Source organism: Arvicola amphibius, chromosome 6 (genome assembly GCF_903992535.2).
Source record: "Arvicola amphibius chromosome 6, mArvAmp1.2, whole genome shotgun sequence".
Lineage (NCBI taxonomy): Eukaryota > Metazoa > Chordata > Mammalia > Rodentia > Cricetidae > Arvicola > Arvicola amphibius.
The window spans coordinates 31,987,908-32,004,860 of record NC_052052.2 but is presented as its reverse complement, the minus strand read 5'-3'; the positions used below and the strand labels follow the sequence as shown (position 1 = coordinate 32,004,860).

General features: G+C 45.7%; 2 protein-coding genes across 2 annotated transcripts in view; one reads left to right on the top strand and one right to left on the bottom strand.

The window, feature by feature from the left end:
* Positions 1-5,810, bottom strand: part of Cfap57 (cilia and flagella associated protein 57) — a 69,461-nt gene extending 63,651 nt beyond the window's left edge. Inside the window, exons 1-2 of the mRNA XM_038333772.1 lie at positions 5,729-5,810; positions 5,301-5,478 (exon numbers count right to left, since the gene is read on the bottom strand). Coding sequence (XP_038189700.1) covers positions 5,301-5,457 — 157 coding nt within the window. The 5' untranslated portion in view covers positions 5,458-5,478; positions 5,729-5,810. The remainder of the gene's footprint in view (positions 1-5,300; positions 5,479-5,728) is intronic.
* Positions 5,811-5,877: 67 nt separating this feature from the next.
* Ebna1bp2 (EBNA1 binding protein 2) lies at positions 5,878-13,698 on the top strand. The gene is made up of 9 exons (XM_038333773.1): positions 5,878-6,045; positions 6,126-6,209; positions 6,406-6,578; positions 7,102-7,225; positions 8,162-8,251; positions 8,523-8,598; positions 8,804-8,897; positions 13,236-13,398; positions 13,536-13,698. The coding sequence occupies exons 1-9, from the start codon at positions 5,986-5,988 to the stop codon at positions 13,584-13,586; spliced, it is 915 nt and encodes a 304-aa protein (XP_038189701.1). The 5' UTR covers positions 5,878-5,985; the 3' UTR covers positions 13,587-13,698.
* The last annotated feature ends 3,255 nt before the right edge of the window (positions 13,699-16,953 follow it).

The following is a 16,953-nucleotide window of genomic DNA, read 5'->3' as shown; positions in this document are numbered from 1 at the left end:
TCTCGACTGATTTTGGCGTGTCAGCCACCTTCACACTGCTCTCAGTCCAGTTAAGTCAGTTATTCCTGAAACAGCTCCGTCTCTCCCACAGGAGCAACCCCCATCTTCTTGGGCCCTCTTCTGCTAGTTCTTCATCAGCTCCTCATCCCTAAATGGAGGTGGGTCCCAGAGCTAATGGAAGCCTGGGAGTCCGAACTGCCCCTTTCCCTTCCAGTTAGTTGCTTCTATGTGCCTCAAGTAGACGTGTCTCCTCACTCAGCCCTTCCTGCCTCTGTGCTTCCATGTCTGTTTGGGAGGAAACCAGCCATGCCTACTCCAAAACAGACCCCGGACTGGCCTCACCATCCTCAAGGACTGTCCTCAACCTACCTTAAGCACTGCATCCCTTTACCTGATGCAGTTGCCCTCTCAACAGGGCTCCTTGCTACCCTTGCTCTTCCTTAAGTGCCTCCTGCCCCAGGTAGAGTAGCTAGAATGAACTTGTGGGAAGGTCAGCTGCATTGTGCTGCTCTGCCCCGCGGCTTCTCATCACACACCTGTGAAGCGCTGCCCCTGCCCCTGTTGCCTTGCCTCTTGCTCCCTGCTTCCCCATTCCCTGCACCCCAGCTGCACTGGCCTCTTTGAGATTCCTCTAACACACTCATCACCCTTCTAGGGTACCATCCTCTTAATCCTCTCCTTCCTATGTTAGCACGACCAGTTCCTTGACAACCACCATCCATCACCAACGGTCATTTACTCAGTAAACCATCTCCAGCATCCTGCCCACTATCTGAAACTATCTGACGTTTCAATTTCACACTCCCTCGAAGTTCTTCACTTTCCAGGCCCCTTTCCTTCTCATTAACATCCTTGTTATTGCTTGTTGTTGCTCCTCCTGTGTGTAACAGAGGCACTATGAAGACAGATGTGTGTGTGTGTGTGTGTGTGTGTGTGTGTGTGTGTGTGTGTTAGGAAGTGCCTAGTGAATTTTTGTTGAATGAACAAATGATTATGTCCGAGCCTCATTATTACTTGGTGACCAGAGCAGCTGGACATCAGCTCGACTTAACAGATGAGGACACTGAGCTTATAAAATGAAAAGCTAGATAAACCTCATATCTTTCAAATTCATGACCCTTTTCATTTCATGCATAATGATTTGAGATCTGGACACTATGGAACCTGCTCTGGTCTGTATATTTTATACTGGTCCTCCCCGGGACTGTGGAATGCCATGCCTGGCTGGTTTCGCGCTCACTGGCAGCAGCATCACCAGTCCTGTCCTCGTCTTTCTCTGCCCTTTGCCTGGGCCTGAAGGATGCTCACCGGGCAGCTGCGTACAGGATGCGTGGGAAGACCTTGAACCTTGTGACTGGGAGGATATTCACATGTGGAGCTGAGGTTCTTGGTAACACAAGATGAAGCTCCAAGAAGATAAATGGTCAGGGCAGGATGTATGAACATTAATAGGGCAAATGAAATTTAAATCTCTGGATACAGAGCGGAAGACGGCTCAGTGGTTAAGAGCACCCACATGGCAGCTCACAACTGTCTCTAACTCCAGTTCCACAGGGCTGACTCTCTACTGCCTCCACAGGCATGGCACACCTGTAGTGCACAGACACAAATGGAGGTAAAACACCCATACACATGAAAAATTCGACCAATCAATCAATCTCTGGACACACTAAGCAGTGGGTTGGATACAGCTGAAAACAAAACAGTGAAGAAAATGACCAGGAAGCTCGTAGGTGACAGAGAGAGATCGGGAAATGGGAAATCCAGGGAAGAGTTCAAAAAACATAAGGATTCAGTTGAAATGGTCGAAAGTTCCCAAAGGAACTGAAAGCATGGAAGAGACAGGACATCTGGAGAGGCGGTTGTTAAAGTTCTCTGGAATCACTGCAGGACGCGTGAGATCCCAGAGGACCCTTATATGAATGAGAAATGAGAAAACAGCACAGGAAGCGGGGCACACACGCACATGTGTGCACTCACACAGACAAAGAAGACATTACGAACATCCAGGGGAAAGACTGTGCACCCACAAAAACAGATCCCAGTTGCTAATTCCTTAACTACTATAAGAAAGCAGAGGCCAAAAGAAAATGGAATAAAGCCTGTACCCTAAAATTCTATGCCCAGTCAAACTATCTTCTTAAATGAAGATGAAATAAAACATTCTCAAACAAACCAAAACTTGGAGAATTGAGCACATTGTCTCACCACCAAATGTAGATGGAAAAAGATCCTGACTGGACTACATGAATTATAACAGGCAAGAATGAAAGAGTCTGGAAAACTTGAGAGAAAACATACACAGATGTTGTCTGTATAAAATGATGGTTGGTTTAATGTTAGTAAGTCATATACAAAGATCTATATTAAGTACAGAAAATATAGCTAGGGAATCCACTATCTGTTCATTGAGAGTAAGAACACAGAAAACTGGGGAAAAAAAGAATTCACTTAACCCGACATAGGACATTGACATTTGCTTATAGCAAATATCCTTCTTTATAAGGAAATATAAAGAAGGCTCTCTCTCTTATGGCCAGAAACATGATGACTAGGAACATTTTCATTGCTTCTACTCAGCTCTCTCTGGAGCCGCTTCCCAGCATAGTGACAAAGATAAAGGAACCATTATTATTGTGATGTGATTGTCTATGCAGTACACCCCACAGACTCTGCAGAGAAGTTATTAGAATTAGTGATAGCCTGGCAAATATGCTGGAATAAAAGATAATAAAGTCAACTGCATCTCTCTCTCTCTCTCTCTCTCTCTCTCTCTCTCTCCCTACCTCCCTCTCTCCCTCCCTCTCTCCCTCTCCCCCCCCTCTGTGTGTGTGTGTGTGTGTGTGCACGCGCACGCTTGCCAGGCACACTTGTGGAGGTCAGAGGACACCCTGGGGTGTGGGTCTTCCACCCTGTTTGAGGCAGGGTCTCTTTGCTGTTCACTGCTGTGCATGCCAGGCTGGCTGGCCCACAGGCTTCTGTGGCATCTCCTGTGTCTATCTCCCACTTTCCACAGAAGCAATGGGATTACAAATGTGTGCTATCACTCTTGGTTTTATGTGGGTTCAAATTTAGGTTCTCACACATGACTGGCAAGTACTTTACCACTTAGCTATGTCCCCAGCCCCTCAACTATATTTAATATAGTTTATTCTTATATAATGTTTACATGGTGTTTGATAATTTATTTTTGGTGGGGGAAGGAGTTGAAACAGTTTCTTTGTGTAACAGCTCTGGATGTCCTGAAACTCACTCTGTAGACCAGTTTCGCCTCAAACTCAGAGATTCTTCTGCTTCTACCTCCTGAGTTCTGGGATTATCTCATTGAAAATAAGAATTATTGCTCAGCAATGGTGGTGCATGCCTTTAATCCCAGCACTTGGGAGGCAGAGACAGGTAGATCTCTGTGAGTTCGAGATCTCCTAGTCTACAAAGTGAGTTCCAGCATAGCTAGGGCTGTTACACAGAGAAACACTGTCTTGAAAAAACCAAATCAAACCAGCCAACCAAACAAACAAAAACTAAGACTTATTCTTCATCCCAAGATACCGCAAGGAGAAAAAAAGCACAGGCTACAGAAAAGAATTATTTCTAACACACATATCTGAAAAATGATTAGCATACAGAATATATAAAGAATATATGAAGAGAGCTACCCCTCAAACAAAACTGACAAAAATAATAGAAAAATTATTAAAAATTATTTAAAAGTTAAAAATAGATAAAAGCCATCTAATATAAATTGAAGCAGGGATAGTCCATAAACATGTGTAAAGATACCCATCTTAATTATCAATACAGACATGAAAGCTAAAACAAGATCCCTTTTTTGATCACTAGAATCTCTCTCTCACACATAAATTAGTAAGTTGAACAATAACAAGAGTTGGCGAGGCTGAGGTAATAGGGACCTTTATGCATTGCTAGTAGGAATATAAACCAATATGATCACATTTCTCAGTAATTTTAGTTCTGGCTATGTGTCCTGAAAAATCTTTGCAGATATGTGTGAGTGCAAGAATGGTTAATGGTAGTGTGTCTCTTACAGCAAATAACTGTTGTTTACTACAGGCCCCTCAAATCTAGACTGGCCATATAGTAAGCGTGTGTGTGCGTGTATCTGTAATCCCACACTGGAAGACTATACCACAACAAAACGGCTCAGTTTTACGTGTCAAGATGCATGACTCACAGAAGCACGAAGCCGGACAAGAAATGCTAGCAACAGAACACATATTATAATTCCATTTGTCTAAAATGAGAAAACTGTGAAAACAAGAGCATACCTTGTATAAGGTTACACAGATATGTGGTAAATGCAAGACCCAATGCGGCATATGCATGACCTAAGGTGGGCTGGCTAGTGGGAGGGGTGGGTTGAGAGAAAGCAATGGAGAAACCCTGGAACTGGCTGATCCTGGGTGCCTGGGTGTACAGGTCTTCGTGTAATGGCAATTCATTAGTGATCGTGGTGTTTTATATTTGCACATGAAGGAATAAAAATGGTCAATGCAAAAAAAAAAGTGGGGGACTGTCATGAATATCATTCACTGGACCAATGTAAACAAAAACAGGAGTCGGGTTCTAAGGAAGATTATTTGCTCCTTAGAACAAAAGAACAAGGCCGGGCGGTGGTGGTGCATGCCTTTAATCCCAGCACTTGGGAGGCAGAGGCAGGCGGATCTCTGTGAGTTTGAGACCAGCCTGGGCTACAGAGCTAGTTCCAGGACAGGATCCAAAGCTACAGAGGAACCCTGTCTCGGAAAAAAAAAAAAGAACAAAAGAACAAAGGACTTAGGCTAAAATCTCCAGTGTCTGTCATACAAGGGTTCAGTGAAGATTGTGCACTCTTGGACTGTTAGATCCAACAAGGGGTTCTGGTGAAGCCAAACCCAAAACTTCAGAGAGTACAAGAAAAACACTGTTTAAAGTAACTCTTCCATCAAGCCACAGCGAAAAAATGCTTTTAAAATTAGCGTTATTTTGCATGTCATGTTGACTACATGTGTCAGGTTAATCTATATTCGAACAGTGCAAATTGACATTTATTTTGTCTACATTTATAAAACTATATGCACATCCTAGTTGTCAAAAAAATGACCTTTTTTTTTCGTGTAGCCCAGGCTGGCCTCGAACTCATGATCCTCCTGCCTCTGCCTCCTTCAGCAAATCCTACCGGCGTGCGCCACCACAACTGGCAAAAGACCTTCTTAATCGTTGAGTTTGTATGGTTCTGTATAGCACATGCCTTTCATATATGTGGCAGGGTGGGGAGGTTTTTTTTTTTTTTTTCTTTTTACCTGGAATGAATTTTTGCCATTTCTGATCCAGATTGTACTTCACACAGTGATTTCCTGAAGGAAATATAATGATCTGTTCATCGAAGAAGAAGATATTGTTGGCCACGTGGGACCGAAGACCAAAAACATGCAGCGCCTGAGCTACCACGGTGGACATGGTACCTGTCAAAGATTACTGCTGAAGAAGAAGCGGCAAGTCGGTGAGCGTGGAGAAGCACGTGACATGTCCCGCCCCGCCCACGGCCCCGCCCCAGTCGTGGACTCGGCCTTTGGCCCGCCCCTTCTGACCCCACCTCACCCCTCCATGCCCCGCCCCCAGACCACTCTCCTTGTCGCCCTACCCCCGCGGCTCCTTCCGCGCTTTGCCTTTCTCTCTTGCGCTCTCAGCGACCCCAGACTCTTAGGAGGACCCCAGAGAAATGCCTCACCTCTCTTCACGACTCTGGGTTACCAGACCACGCAGAGATCTGCAGGTACTTCTCCTAAAGATCCGGCGCAACCCAGGCACGCCCAAACGCCGGAGCCGTTCCTATAGCAACGAGAAACCGGAAGCGAGGCTCTGCACCCGGAAGCGGAAGTCCGGGCCGAAAAGCCAGAGGCTAGTGGAGAAGTTGCTGGCTCTGGTCCCTGCTTCTTCAGGGCACGTGGAGCGGCGGGCGCACCCCGCGGGGCGGGAGGTCGCGAGATGGACACCCCTCCGCTCTCGGATTCGGAGTCGGAGGAGTCCCTCGTCTCAGACCAGGAGGTAGGCGGCAACGGGGCTCGCGGGGCAGGACGTGGAACGGGAACTCGAACTCTTTGGTACTGACGCGCCCGGGTCTGTAGTTGCAGGATGCGTTTTCCCGCGGACTCCTGAAGCCAGGCCTCAATGTTGTGCTCGAGAAGCCGAAGAAGGCGGTGAATGATGTGGTGAGCTCGCTCGCGGGTCGGGGTCCTTGGTGTGCACAGGCGCTGTACTCCTTGGGAAACCGGTTCTTGTGAGAAAGATGCACCCTGCGCCTTGACCGGGCGGTTCGGCTTCCTGTGCTGGTATTTGAGCTTAGCACTTTGGGCTCTAGAGAGACAAACTCTGGGTTCTCATGGGCACTGTTTCTGACTTATCCAGAATGGTCTGAAACAGTGTTTGGCCGAATTCAAACGGGATCTGGAGTGGGTTGAAAGGCTCGACGTGACCCTGGGTCCAGTGCCGGAAGTCAGTGAAACTCAGCCAACACCCGAGAACAAGGACCAGAAGAAAGGTGTTAACCCAGAAGACGACTTCAAGAGGGAGATGAGTTTGTAAGTTTTGTTCTGGGTCCTTTGAGATAAGAGAATCACGGGAAGGGGAACGTAGTATGGCTGCACCCTCAGAGGCACCGAGGAGTTAGCACGAACCTGAGAATGGAGCTAGGGTTCCTCCTGCTTGAGAGACCACTCCCTCGTCTTCATTGAACCAGCACCCTGCTTGAGGGATATTTCAAAATAATTCATTTCAAGTTAGCGTGGGTGCATCCAGTCATTAGAACAGACTGCCTAGGGGAAGGTTGTGAGTGGACTTTCAGTACAGCTTGGGAAAGAGTTCGGTTTGTGGGCTAATGTACCTTTAGTAAACTCATTGTTTTAAACAACTGACTTACTTTTAGAAGCATTTCCCCTTAAAAGTCAGTGAAAAGTGAGATGTCTCTTATATATGAAATTGGGAATTAGTGGAGTTTTATTGCAGTGCTTGTTTTGTCTTGCTAGTGCCGGTGGGATGTTGGTAGTCTAGTCAACTCCCGCGAGGCAGTAAGACCCTTTATTTCACACTGTTCTGCAATCTCAGCTACCGCCAGGCCCAGGCCGCAGTGCTCGCAGTATTACCCCGGCTCCATCAGCTCCAAGTCCCCACCAAGCGGCCCACCGATTATTTTGCAGAAATGGCCAAGTCAGATCAGCAGATGCAAAAGGTAAGAGACAGGCAACTTTTTCCTTCTGGCATACTTCACTGTGAAGTATGTCTGTTCAGCTGGCTCATTTGCTGTCGTCTTTAACGAGGATTTGTGTTGGCTGTTTTCAGTATTTCTGTGTGAGTCCCTGCCTCAGAGGCCCGCCAGTCCCTTAGATACAATAGGGAGAGAAGAGCTGGAAGAAGTGTGGTCCCTGTAATAAAGAAGACTTGTGTATTTCCTCCCTGGCAGGGTTGGTGGCATGGTATATAGACACAGCAGTCTTGTAGTTCTGGGCCCACTTTGCCAATGAAAACACTTCTGCTTGTAGACAGGTTTTTCTTCTCTGGGTCTCCGTTTCTAGAAAGTGAGGGGTAGATATATAGTGTCGATTAGAGTTGGGGGACTTGATCTTCATTTAACTTTGGGAGGAAAAAACTTCCTGATGTCGCATCCAGGATGTATTTAATATTTAGATTGTTCCCTTGGCTTCAGTCTTCATCTCAGAGAATTCTAGGTGGTACCCCCAGAAGCTAACCCCGAGACAAGCCCAGCTCCACCTGATAGTCACTCCGATGACTACTTAATGCTTTCAGTAAAATATATGTGTTTGATGGGGAGGCAAGGGTCAGTGTGCAGGGTTTTGTTATACTTGGCCTGTTAGAAGAGGGCATTGAAGTTTAGCCTTGGTCTGGAAACAGGGCTGGGAGAGACAGGCCTCGTGTGACAAGCAGGAGACTTTGTGTAACAGAGCAAGCATGCTGAGGCAGGGCTGCTTTTAAGCTCTGGCTCTGGCTGTGCCCTGACACTTTTGGTGCCTCGATAAAGACTCAGCTTTGCGGCTGTATTGTGTGTATGTGGAAACTAGGGAAGTTCCACAGCTTTCAGAGTTAATGGAACCCCGGAGTCCTGGTCCAGTGTGCTCCCTGTAGTACCTGACAGCATCCTGTGTTGTAGATTCGACAGAAGCTGCAGACTAAGCAGGCTGCCATGGAGAAGTCTGAAAAGGCCAAGCAACTTCGAGCGCTTAGGAAATACGGAAAGAAGGTAAGAAAGAACACCTGCACGGATAGGACAAGGCCAGGAATGTCAGGGCAGGTTGCTGTGGTCCGATTTGGTTCCGGCCCTGTGTGTGTTTGGTCCTGTGGGCCTTACTGGCGAAGTGTGTCTGCTGGTATCCCTGAGCGCAGGTTTACTTGGTACCATGGGACACTATGGTGCACCCAACACAGTGTGGTAGCAGCAGGTGAGCTGATGGATAGATAACCTTTGGGGTCGTGGTTTGGGATGCATGACTGACCTTGTGTCTGCCTTATAGGTACAGACTGAGGTCCTGCAGAAGCGACAGCAGGAGAAAAAACACATGATGAATGCTATCAAGAAATACCAGAAAGGTCAGTGTGTCTCCTGAGGGTATAGGGGAGCCTGGGTATTGGGTACCTTAGAACTAAGGGAGTATAGTGTAATTTAGTGCTCTGTAGTCATCTTGCTTTTAATCTACAGGGTTTAGGCTTGGGAAATGGTGTGGGGACTGAGGTGTGCTCCTTAAGACATATTTCCTAGAAATACAGTGGTACTGATGGAAATGCTTCTTCACAGGCTTCTCTGATAAGCTGGATTTCCTTGAGGGGGACCAGAAGCCTGCTGAACGCAGTACAAAGGCCAGAGCCAAGAGCCAGCAGATGAGTAAAGGGTAAAGGCTTTCAGTTTGGTTTGTCTTGTGATGGCCAACAGTCAGTCCGGTGATGAAGCTCCCCAGGGACTGCCTCCAGTGTAGAGTCCCGATGTTCAAGGGACAGTGAGTTTGATCCCATGGGATGGGCCTGTGGCCTCAGCAGTGTTGGGAGGGGGTCAGTACTTGGATCATTTGAAATGAGCATCAAATGGCTGTTTTACTACAAGACCCTCAGTGATGGTGGGGAGTTCAGATCGAGGACTCAGATCCAGGTCCAGGAGGGAGGCTTCCAGCCTTGTAGTTGCTTTGTTTACTGAGGCCCAGGGCTATGAAGACTCAAAGGGGCCGGGCTCACTGTTCCTCTTCTCAGTCCCACTTTCTGCCCTGGTGGGCTGTAGTAATTAGCTGTGGGCTGGCTTCCCGCTGCCCTGTGCCCCAAAATAATTACACGGAAGCTGTATTCTTTTAAATACTGCCTGGCCCATTACTTCCAGCCTCTTACTCACATCTTGACTAACCCATATCTAATAATCTGTATAGCACCACAAAGTGGTGCCTTACCAGGTAGATTCTAGCGTACGTCCATCTTGGGCTGGAGCTTCATCGCGTCTGGCTTCTCTCTCTGAGGAGAGGCACGGCGGTCTGACTAACTTAGGAGAGGCGTAGCATCTAACTGATCCTTCTACCTCACTTCCTCTTCCTGTTCTGTCTACTCCACCCACCTAAGGGGCGGTCTATCAAATGGGCCAGGCAGTTTCTTTATTAGCCAATGAAATCAACTCAAACAGAAGACTCTCCCACATCATTTCCCCTTTTTCTGTTTAAACAATAAAAGAAAGGCTTTAACTTTAACATAGTAAAATTACATATAACAAAATAGTTATCAAGTAAGAATTAGTTACAATACTTATATCCATTTTATCTTTTATCATAACAAAGGAAAACTTTAACTATCTATCTATTCTTCAACTCCATCAAAGACTCCAGAAGGATATAATATTACCTAAGTAAATAAGAAGTAAGCAACTTACAAAACTCTAGAAATGACAGAGACATCTCACTGCCTGGACAGTCACCCAAAGTTCCTCTGTACCGTTGGGGCATCCATCTTCGGCCTTCAGGCCCATAGTTTCCAGCAGACATTTCCATAAAGCAAGAAATTTCAAAGACAGTTCAGTCACTTTCTGCTGTGTCCTGCAGAATGTCTTGCAGACTCTTTCATGAATCAGGAATCCCGAAAGATCATCTCACTTTTAGGCAAGTTCAGCAGTCCTCTCTCTGAGGGTTCTCTATGTCCAGTTTATGCAATAGTCCAGGCAAGAGCAGTTTCTTGCCCAAATGGCTATCAAACTCCATAAGGATCCTCTTCGATGCCCATCATCTTTTTGAAGTAGCTGATGCTGCCAGAGGCAGACGTGTCTCATTGTCATGAAAAACCCTAAGTTATTAAAACATTTAAGTGGAATATTCTGTAGTCTTTGAAAGATATAGGAATGCCTATCTAACTGAAATATCTCTATATATCTAGAAAATTTAACTAACATGACTACAAGCTTTACTATTATTGATGACTATCCATTAACAACCTATATTTCTTAATTATACATTATATTTTTAAAATGAACTGCACAATCATAATACCTTAATCAGTATCAGAAATACATATACATATAACAAAATTGACCTTAAATTTAAATCACTGAAGCAAAATCCATATCAATGCAAATTACCCATATCTATATCATATCCCCCTTTAAATGTAAAAGAACATTTATAAGCAATATTTGGGAACATGGGCGCAGTTATTTCTCTCCAAACTGCTTCCTGCTGAATGGGGACGCTGTTAATCAGATCTTTCTTGGTGTAACCTGTGTGCCAGGTTCATCTCAGTCATCAGTTGGCTGAAGCAATTTTCTGAAGGTGTTCACAGCAACCTTTCAGGAGGTCGTGGTTTATCATACCATATTGGGATAAAAGCAATCCACAGGGTTTCATTTTCTGTAAAAACAAAAGAAGAATCTCTTTTCCAAAGTATCATATCCTTAGATCCAAATTTTGAAGTCAAGGTATTTTCAAATATCTTTCTTGGATTAGTTCAGCAGCATTTATAAACAAATATCTTTTAGCAGCTATTGCTTCTTCCTCAGCATTAAACAATTCAAAGAGAGCATAATAGCATACAGCATCAAGATTCTCTGTGTATTTTCCATCTTTGTACAGCTTTATTTTTACCTCTATTTCGTTTATTTTTACTTTATTTTTTAAGACAGGTTCTCTGTATATCTTTGTCCTGGAATAACTCTGTTGACCAGGCTGTCCTTGAACTCACAGAGATCTACTTGCCTTTGCTTCCCAAGTGCTGGGATTAAAGGTGTGTGCTACCACACCTTGAACTCACAGAGATCTGTCTGTCTCTGCCTCCCAGGCATTCAGATTAAAGGTGTGCTACCACACCTTGAAGTCACAGAGGTCAATCCACCTCTGCCCCTTGAAGTCACAGAGGTCAATATATCTTGCCTCCTAAGTGTTGGGATTAAAGGTGTGTACCACCACAACAAACTACTTCCTTTTTTTTCTTTTTCTTTTTTTTTACTTTTAAGAACTTTAACCTTTAGTCTGCATATATTTTTAACACAGTGTAAACCACTTAGACATTTTCTTCGACTTTGAACTTTTCTTTTACCGTATGTCTCTCTTTCTGACTACATGAGTCTTTACTTTACCAAACAATATCGGTAGGACTAAAGCCGTGACTTTGGCGGCTAGATCCATCCCATTCCTTAGCTTTCCAGCCTCATGGCAGAGGTACCGGTTGTAGCCATGTTATCACCACAACTCTGTGGCGGTTCAAGGTCCCTGCCCAGCAAGCAAGCTGCAACACTGTTAAACAACACTCAAAGCTCCATAGTCAGGACCCGCCTGCTTGAAAGAGTCAGAGTTTGCCCTGGTGGGACAAAGCTGGACAAAGCTGGCATTTTAAAACGGCACAGCTTTTTTCCTGCTACGTCTGAAAACCGAAAAAACAAAACATTCAGCTTTTCATCAACACCATTTAAGTGTTTCATGGCAGGACCTCTTAAAAGAGCTGCAAGATTTTGCAGCTAAAGCTGAGTCAGGAAGCCTCTCTTAGATGAGAGTGCTTTCTTACCTCTAGCAAGCAAAGCCAAACCTGAGAAAAGGCTGCTACCAAGAAAACATGCTTTACTCTATTCTTTCCCAAGCTTTCTCAGGTTTTCTGTGGATTCAGTTATCCACGTTGGCGCCATTCTGTAGTGAGGAGCTGCGGGCCGGCTTCCCGCCGCCCGGCTCCCGGCCACCAGCTAGCTTATGCTCCGAAATAACAACACACAAATTGTATTCTTTTAAATACTGCCTGGCCCATTACTTCCAGCCTCTTACTCACATCTTGACTAACCCATATCTAATAATCTGTATAGCACCACAAAGTGGTGCCTTACCAGGTAGATTCTAGCGTACGTCCATCTTGGGCTGGAGCTTCATCGCGTCTGGCTTCTCTCTCTGAGGAGAGGCACGGCGGTCTGACTAACTTAGGAGAGGCGTAGCATCTAACTGATCCTTCTACCTCACTTCCTCTTCCTGTTCTGTCTACTCCACCCACCTAAGGGGCGGTCTATCAAATGGGCCAGGCAGTTTCTTTATTAGCCAATGAAATCAACTCAAACAGAAGACTCTCCCACATCAGTGGGCTCAGGCCCAGGGGTGATGATTTCTATATATGTCAGGGGATTAATGTGGAAGCACTGTGTGTGTGAATAAACGGCAGTCAGGGAAGTGGAAACACAACTGATAGTACAGAAGCCCCAGTGAGTAATGGTAGTCCCTCGAAAATGCCGTGTGCAAGGAAGAAAAGTGGGGTGAGGGCTGGTTAAGACGTCAGACGAGCAGGGTGATGGGCAGATAGTAGGAGACACCAGTTCCAAGTTGGCATCTCTAGAGCAGCTGGAACAAGCCCAGGAGGGAGGTGTGGTGCTCTTCTTGGATGAATTCGTCAGGTTTTAACGTTTGTTATATTTGAATGCTAACTGGTTTTGCCCTCCAGAGAAGCAGAGACGACTAAGGCTGAGCTAGGACTGGGTTAGATGGAGGCCAGGGGAAACTGGAAGCTGAGTGGTGTTTATAGATCCTTTTCCGGGTTTTTGCTGTTTGTTCTCCTTCTCTGGAGTTACTTCATTACCAGATGAGTTTGCCTGGGTGGTTTGTAGAGTGAACGTGAGGCCAAGAAGAGACCTGCAACAGTGGTGACTAAGATCTTTGCAGAAAGGAGCCTGCGCCTGTCAGTGGCCATAAGGCTCATCAGGGTTATAGTGCAGTAATCTGCGGGGCCCCCTTTTCCAGGCCCAGTGCCAAACGACGGTACAAAAACCAGAAGTTTGGTTTTGGTGGAAAGAAGAAAGGCTCCAAATGGAACACTCGTGAAAGCTACGACGATGTCTCCAGCTTCCGAGCCAAGGTGGCTCACGGCAAAGGCCCCAGGAAGCCTGGGAAAAAAGGGGCAAATGTAAGTGAGGGGTCCAGGCGGGGGCCTAGTCAGTCTGTTTTCACCCCCAAATCTGCTCCTCTTGGTTCCATCTCACGCTGGCACAGAAGGCCAAGCAGTGTGTGACTACCTTTGAATTATTTGTTTTGTCTGTGCAGAAGCGCCCAGGAAAACGAACAAGACAGAAAATGAAGAGCAAAGCCCGCTGAGCAGCATCGTTCTAAAGAACCAAGGAAAAGGGCGAATGTACAGACTACAAAACACTCAGAGCTTTTGTCTTTTTGTAGAATTTTTTTAAATAAATTAAACTTATGAAAGATACTCTTGTGTCAAAAACAGACTAAAAGATTGAGAAGTTTGCATATTAAGTAATATTGCTGACTATTAGTCCTGCCTTTCTTTGGCAGCTGCATGCTGAGCCTATACCTCACTTTTTCCTTACCCTTCCAGATGGTCCTATCACAGCCCGTCCCCAGAGAGGAAGTATAGCACAATTAGATGGCCGGTGGCATAGCTGCTGGCTTTTCCTCAGTTCATCCAGCTTGCGCTTCTCCACTTGTCTAATTTTCCTTCTTTTCTCCTTAGTTTTCCTGGATGCTCTGCCATGTTATCCACCTTACAGTTTTTCTGTGACAGCCCAGATCTGTCAAATGCAGCACACAGCGCCCATCTGTGCTCTATGTGCTACCATACAGTTCTCGAGCTTTGGGCAAGGGGCTGGAGATTGAAACACACAAAGACAGATAGAGACACGAACCTCTAGTCACTAGTAAGAAGCCCTTTCTTCAGTAGCACCATGGAGGCTCATATACCTAACAGTCAGGTGGGCCAACAGGTGAAAACCTTATCCACTGATCCTCAAGGCCAAGGCAACACGTGCTCGTGAAGCAGAGCTGGTAAACAACTTTGACACAGCTTTCAGTAACTCAAATCAGAAGGAAAGTAAAGATCACTAGCAGGGAAGAGCAGTTGGAGGCCAGGACTCCAAATGGTCCCAACAGCTATAAACCATCACCTGGTCTCTGTTTTAGCACATCTAGGCTGGTCACGTTATTTCCTGGACCTGCTGTTCCCTGTCTTTGTGCCTTTTGTTGAGTTCTATTTTTTTCAGTATCTTTTAAAGAAAGCAGCTAAACCGTACACCTCCCATTTCTGAAACTGCCTTTAGTTTGACAGAAGTGAATTGCTGCTTAAGGTGGTGAGGGCCCTACCCCTTTGTCCTGGAGCCGCCTGTGAGGAATGAGGGGTTTTTCCATCCTTCCCTCCCAAAGCTCTGAGATGGGAAGTCCGTGTTTAGTCTTTGATTAGGCTTCTTGGAAAGACTGAGCTTTTTATTTTATTTGTTTTTTAGTTTGCTTGTTTTTGAGAAAGGGCCTTTCTACATTGCCCTGGCTGTCCTGGAACTAGCTCTTCTAGATCAGGCTGTCCTCAAACTCAGAGATTGCCTCTGCCTCCCTATGCTGGGATTAAAGGTGTGCACCACCACACTTGGCAGTTCAGACTTTTCCATTTTAGAATTCTGCATGGTGATCTCTTCCTGCCATTTCATCATCCCTGGAACTTTCCACAGTTGCAGTGTCTGAGTGCTTCCGGGATGGGAATGGTAAGTTTGGGGAATATTTTCTACTCTCTTCATCCTTTTTGAACTATCCCCTTTCTTGTACATTTGGCTCCAATTTGTATTTTGTTTGTTCCTTTTGACACGGTCTCATGTACCTAAGCTGGTCTCCAACTGATCCTCCCTCCCTTTACCTCCCAAGTGCTGGGATCACAGGCATGCGCTATCATTCATTCCCCTGCTCAAATCTGTTACTGTATGTGTGTACAGTGTGTTGATGACGTCAAGGAAATTAATCTTCCTTCCTTCCTTCCTTCCTTCCTTCCTTTCTTTCTTTCTTTTTTTGAAATTGTTTCTGTCTCATTCTCAATGCATTGTGTCCAGAGCTTCCTACTAGCTTCTAAAATAACAGGGCTGGATTATTAGTCAGCCCCACTGTGCTGTATATACACTTGCATTTACTGTTTTGGTTGTTGATTTTTCTTTTTTTTTTCCTTTTTTGGTTTTTTGAGACAGGGTTTCTCTGTAGCTTTGGAGCCTATCCTAGAACTAGCTCTTGTAGATCAGGCTGGCCTTGAACGCTCAGAAATCCACCTGCCTCTGCCTCCCATTATTTGTTGGAGCCTGCTTGTTCATTCCTGGCTATTTAGACCTGAAATAACCACTCAGAAACTATATTATTTGCAATACTGTTCAGCCAATAGCTTAAGCGTAATTTTAGCTAGCTCTTATATCCTAAACTAACCCATCTCCATTAATCTGTGCATCACCATGAGGTCCTGGCCTACCGGTTCTGCAGGCTCTAGCAGAGGCCTCCATCTCCTGTGATGCTTACTCCCCAGCTCCGCCCACTCTATCTGTTTAAGTGCTGGGATTAAAGGCGCCACCGCCAACTGCATCCCCGCCCCCTGTGTCCATGCCCAGTGCGTTTACTGCTTTTGTAGCCCTTTCTACCCTGTCTCCCTTACACATGCAAACCATTGCCTACCTCATAATTTAGACGCCTAACACAGGCCGTTCTGTTTCCAGTAGTCGCTGGGGTTGTGTAGAAATTTACCTTGTTGCTCTATCCAAAAAGAGTTCATTTAGCTCAGCTTTGGAGGCAGTAAGTTCAAGATGGTACAGCAGCTCCATCCGCGCAAACTGAAAAAGACTTGCCACTGCGCCATTCCACCCCCAGAGGACCACATACCTTCAGCACATGAACCCTTGGGGGCACATAGTGTCCAGACACAGTGGGCAGCTTTCCCTAATGTTGACGAGCTGGTCCAGCTGCAGCTGCTGAGATGAGGTGTGTGGGTGCTTGGGCCTTTAGGTGCTGGTCCTCACTCTGCGTTAAAAGTCCAGTCACCAGCTTGTCTGCCCTCTCTCTGGTTCTGATCCCATGCTTTATTTTTTAAAGAAAACAAAATTTGAAACCATATATATTAAGCAGAAACAGCATGTTTTCTTATGGCATACTGGTGCACACATGGGGCAGTTCTGGTTTTGTATGTGAGTGAATTTCTAGAACCAAATAAGTAGTTTTGGTGAGCTCATTTTAGCTAAAAATTCTGATCACGCAGATGTGTTGTCAGAAGGCCTGAGATTATCAGTTAACAGTACCGGTGAGGTCTAGGAGTGGTAGGACACCTAGTTATTCCAGCGGGGGCCTTGGAAACAGCAGCTTTGAGTTCTGTGTGGAGCATCCTGAGATAGTTTGCAGTGGCAAGTTGTGGATGCTGCACCCTTTAAAAAGGTTTAGAAATGATTTATCTCCTTTAATATTGAACAAAGGCAAGCAGAGTCCATTTTACTAGCTCAGCCTTCCGTAGTTCTGGCATTTCCTCTATCATTCCAGCCCTCAAAGTGACCAGCGTGCACAGCAGGATCCATATCGCTGCAAGTGTAAATGTCATCTGCATCGAAAGCTAGCTAGTTCCCAGGGCAGCGTATTTGTGCTCTGCACAGTTGCAGAGTGTGTGGATTTCAGTTCTGAACGTGTTAGCAGCTTGTCAACGCTTCACACTTGCATCCCT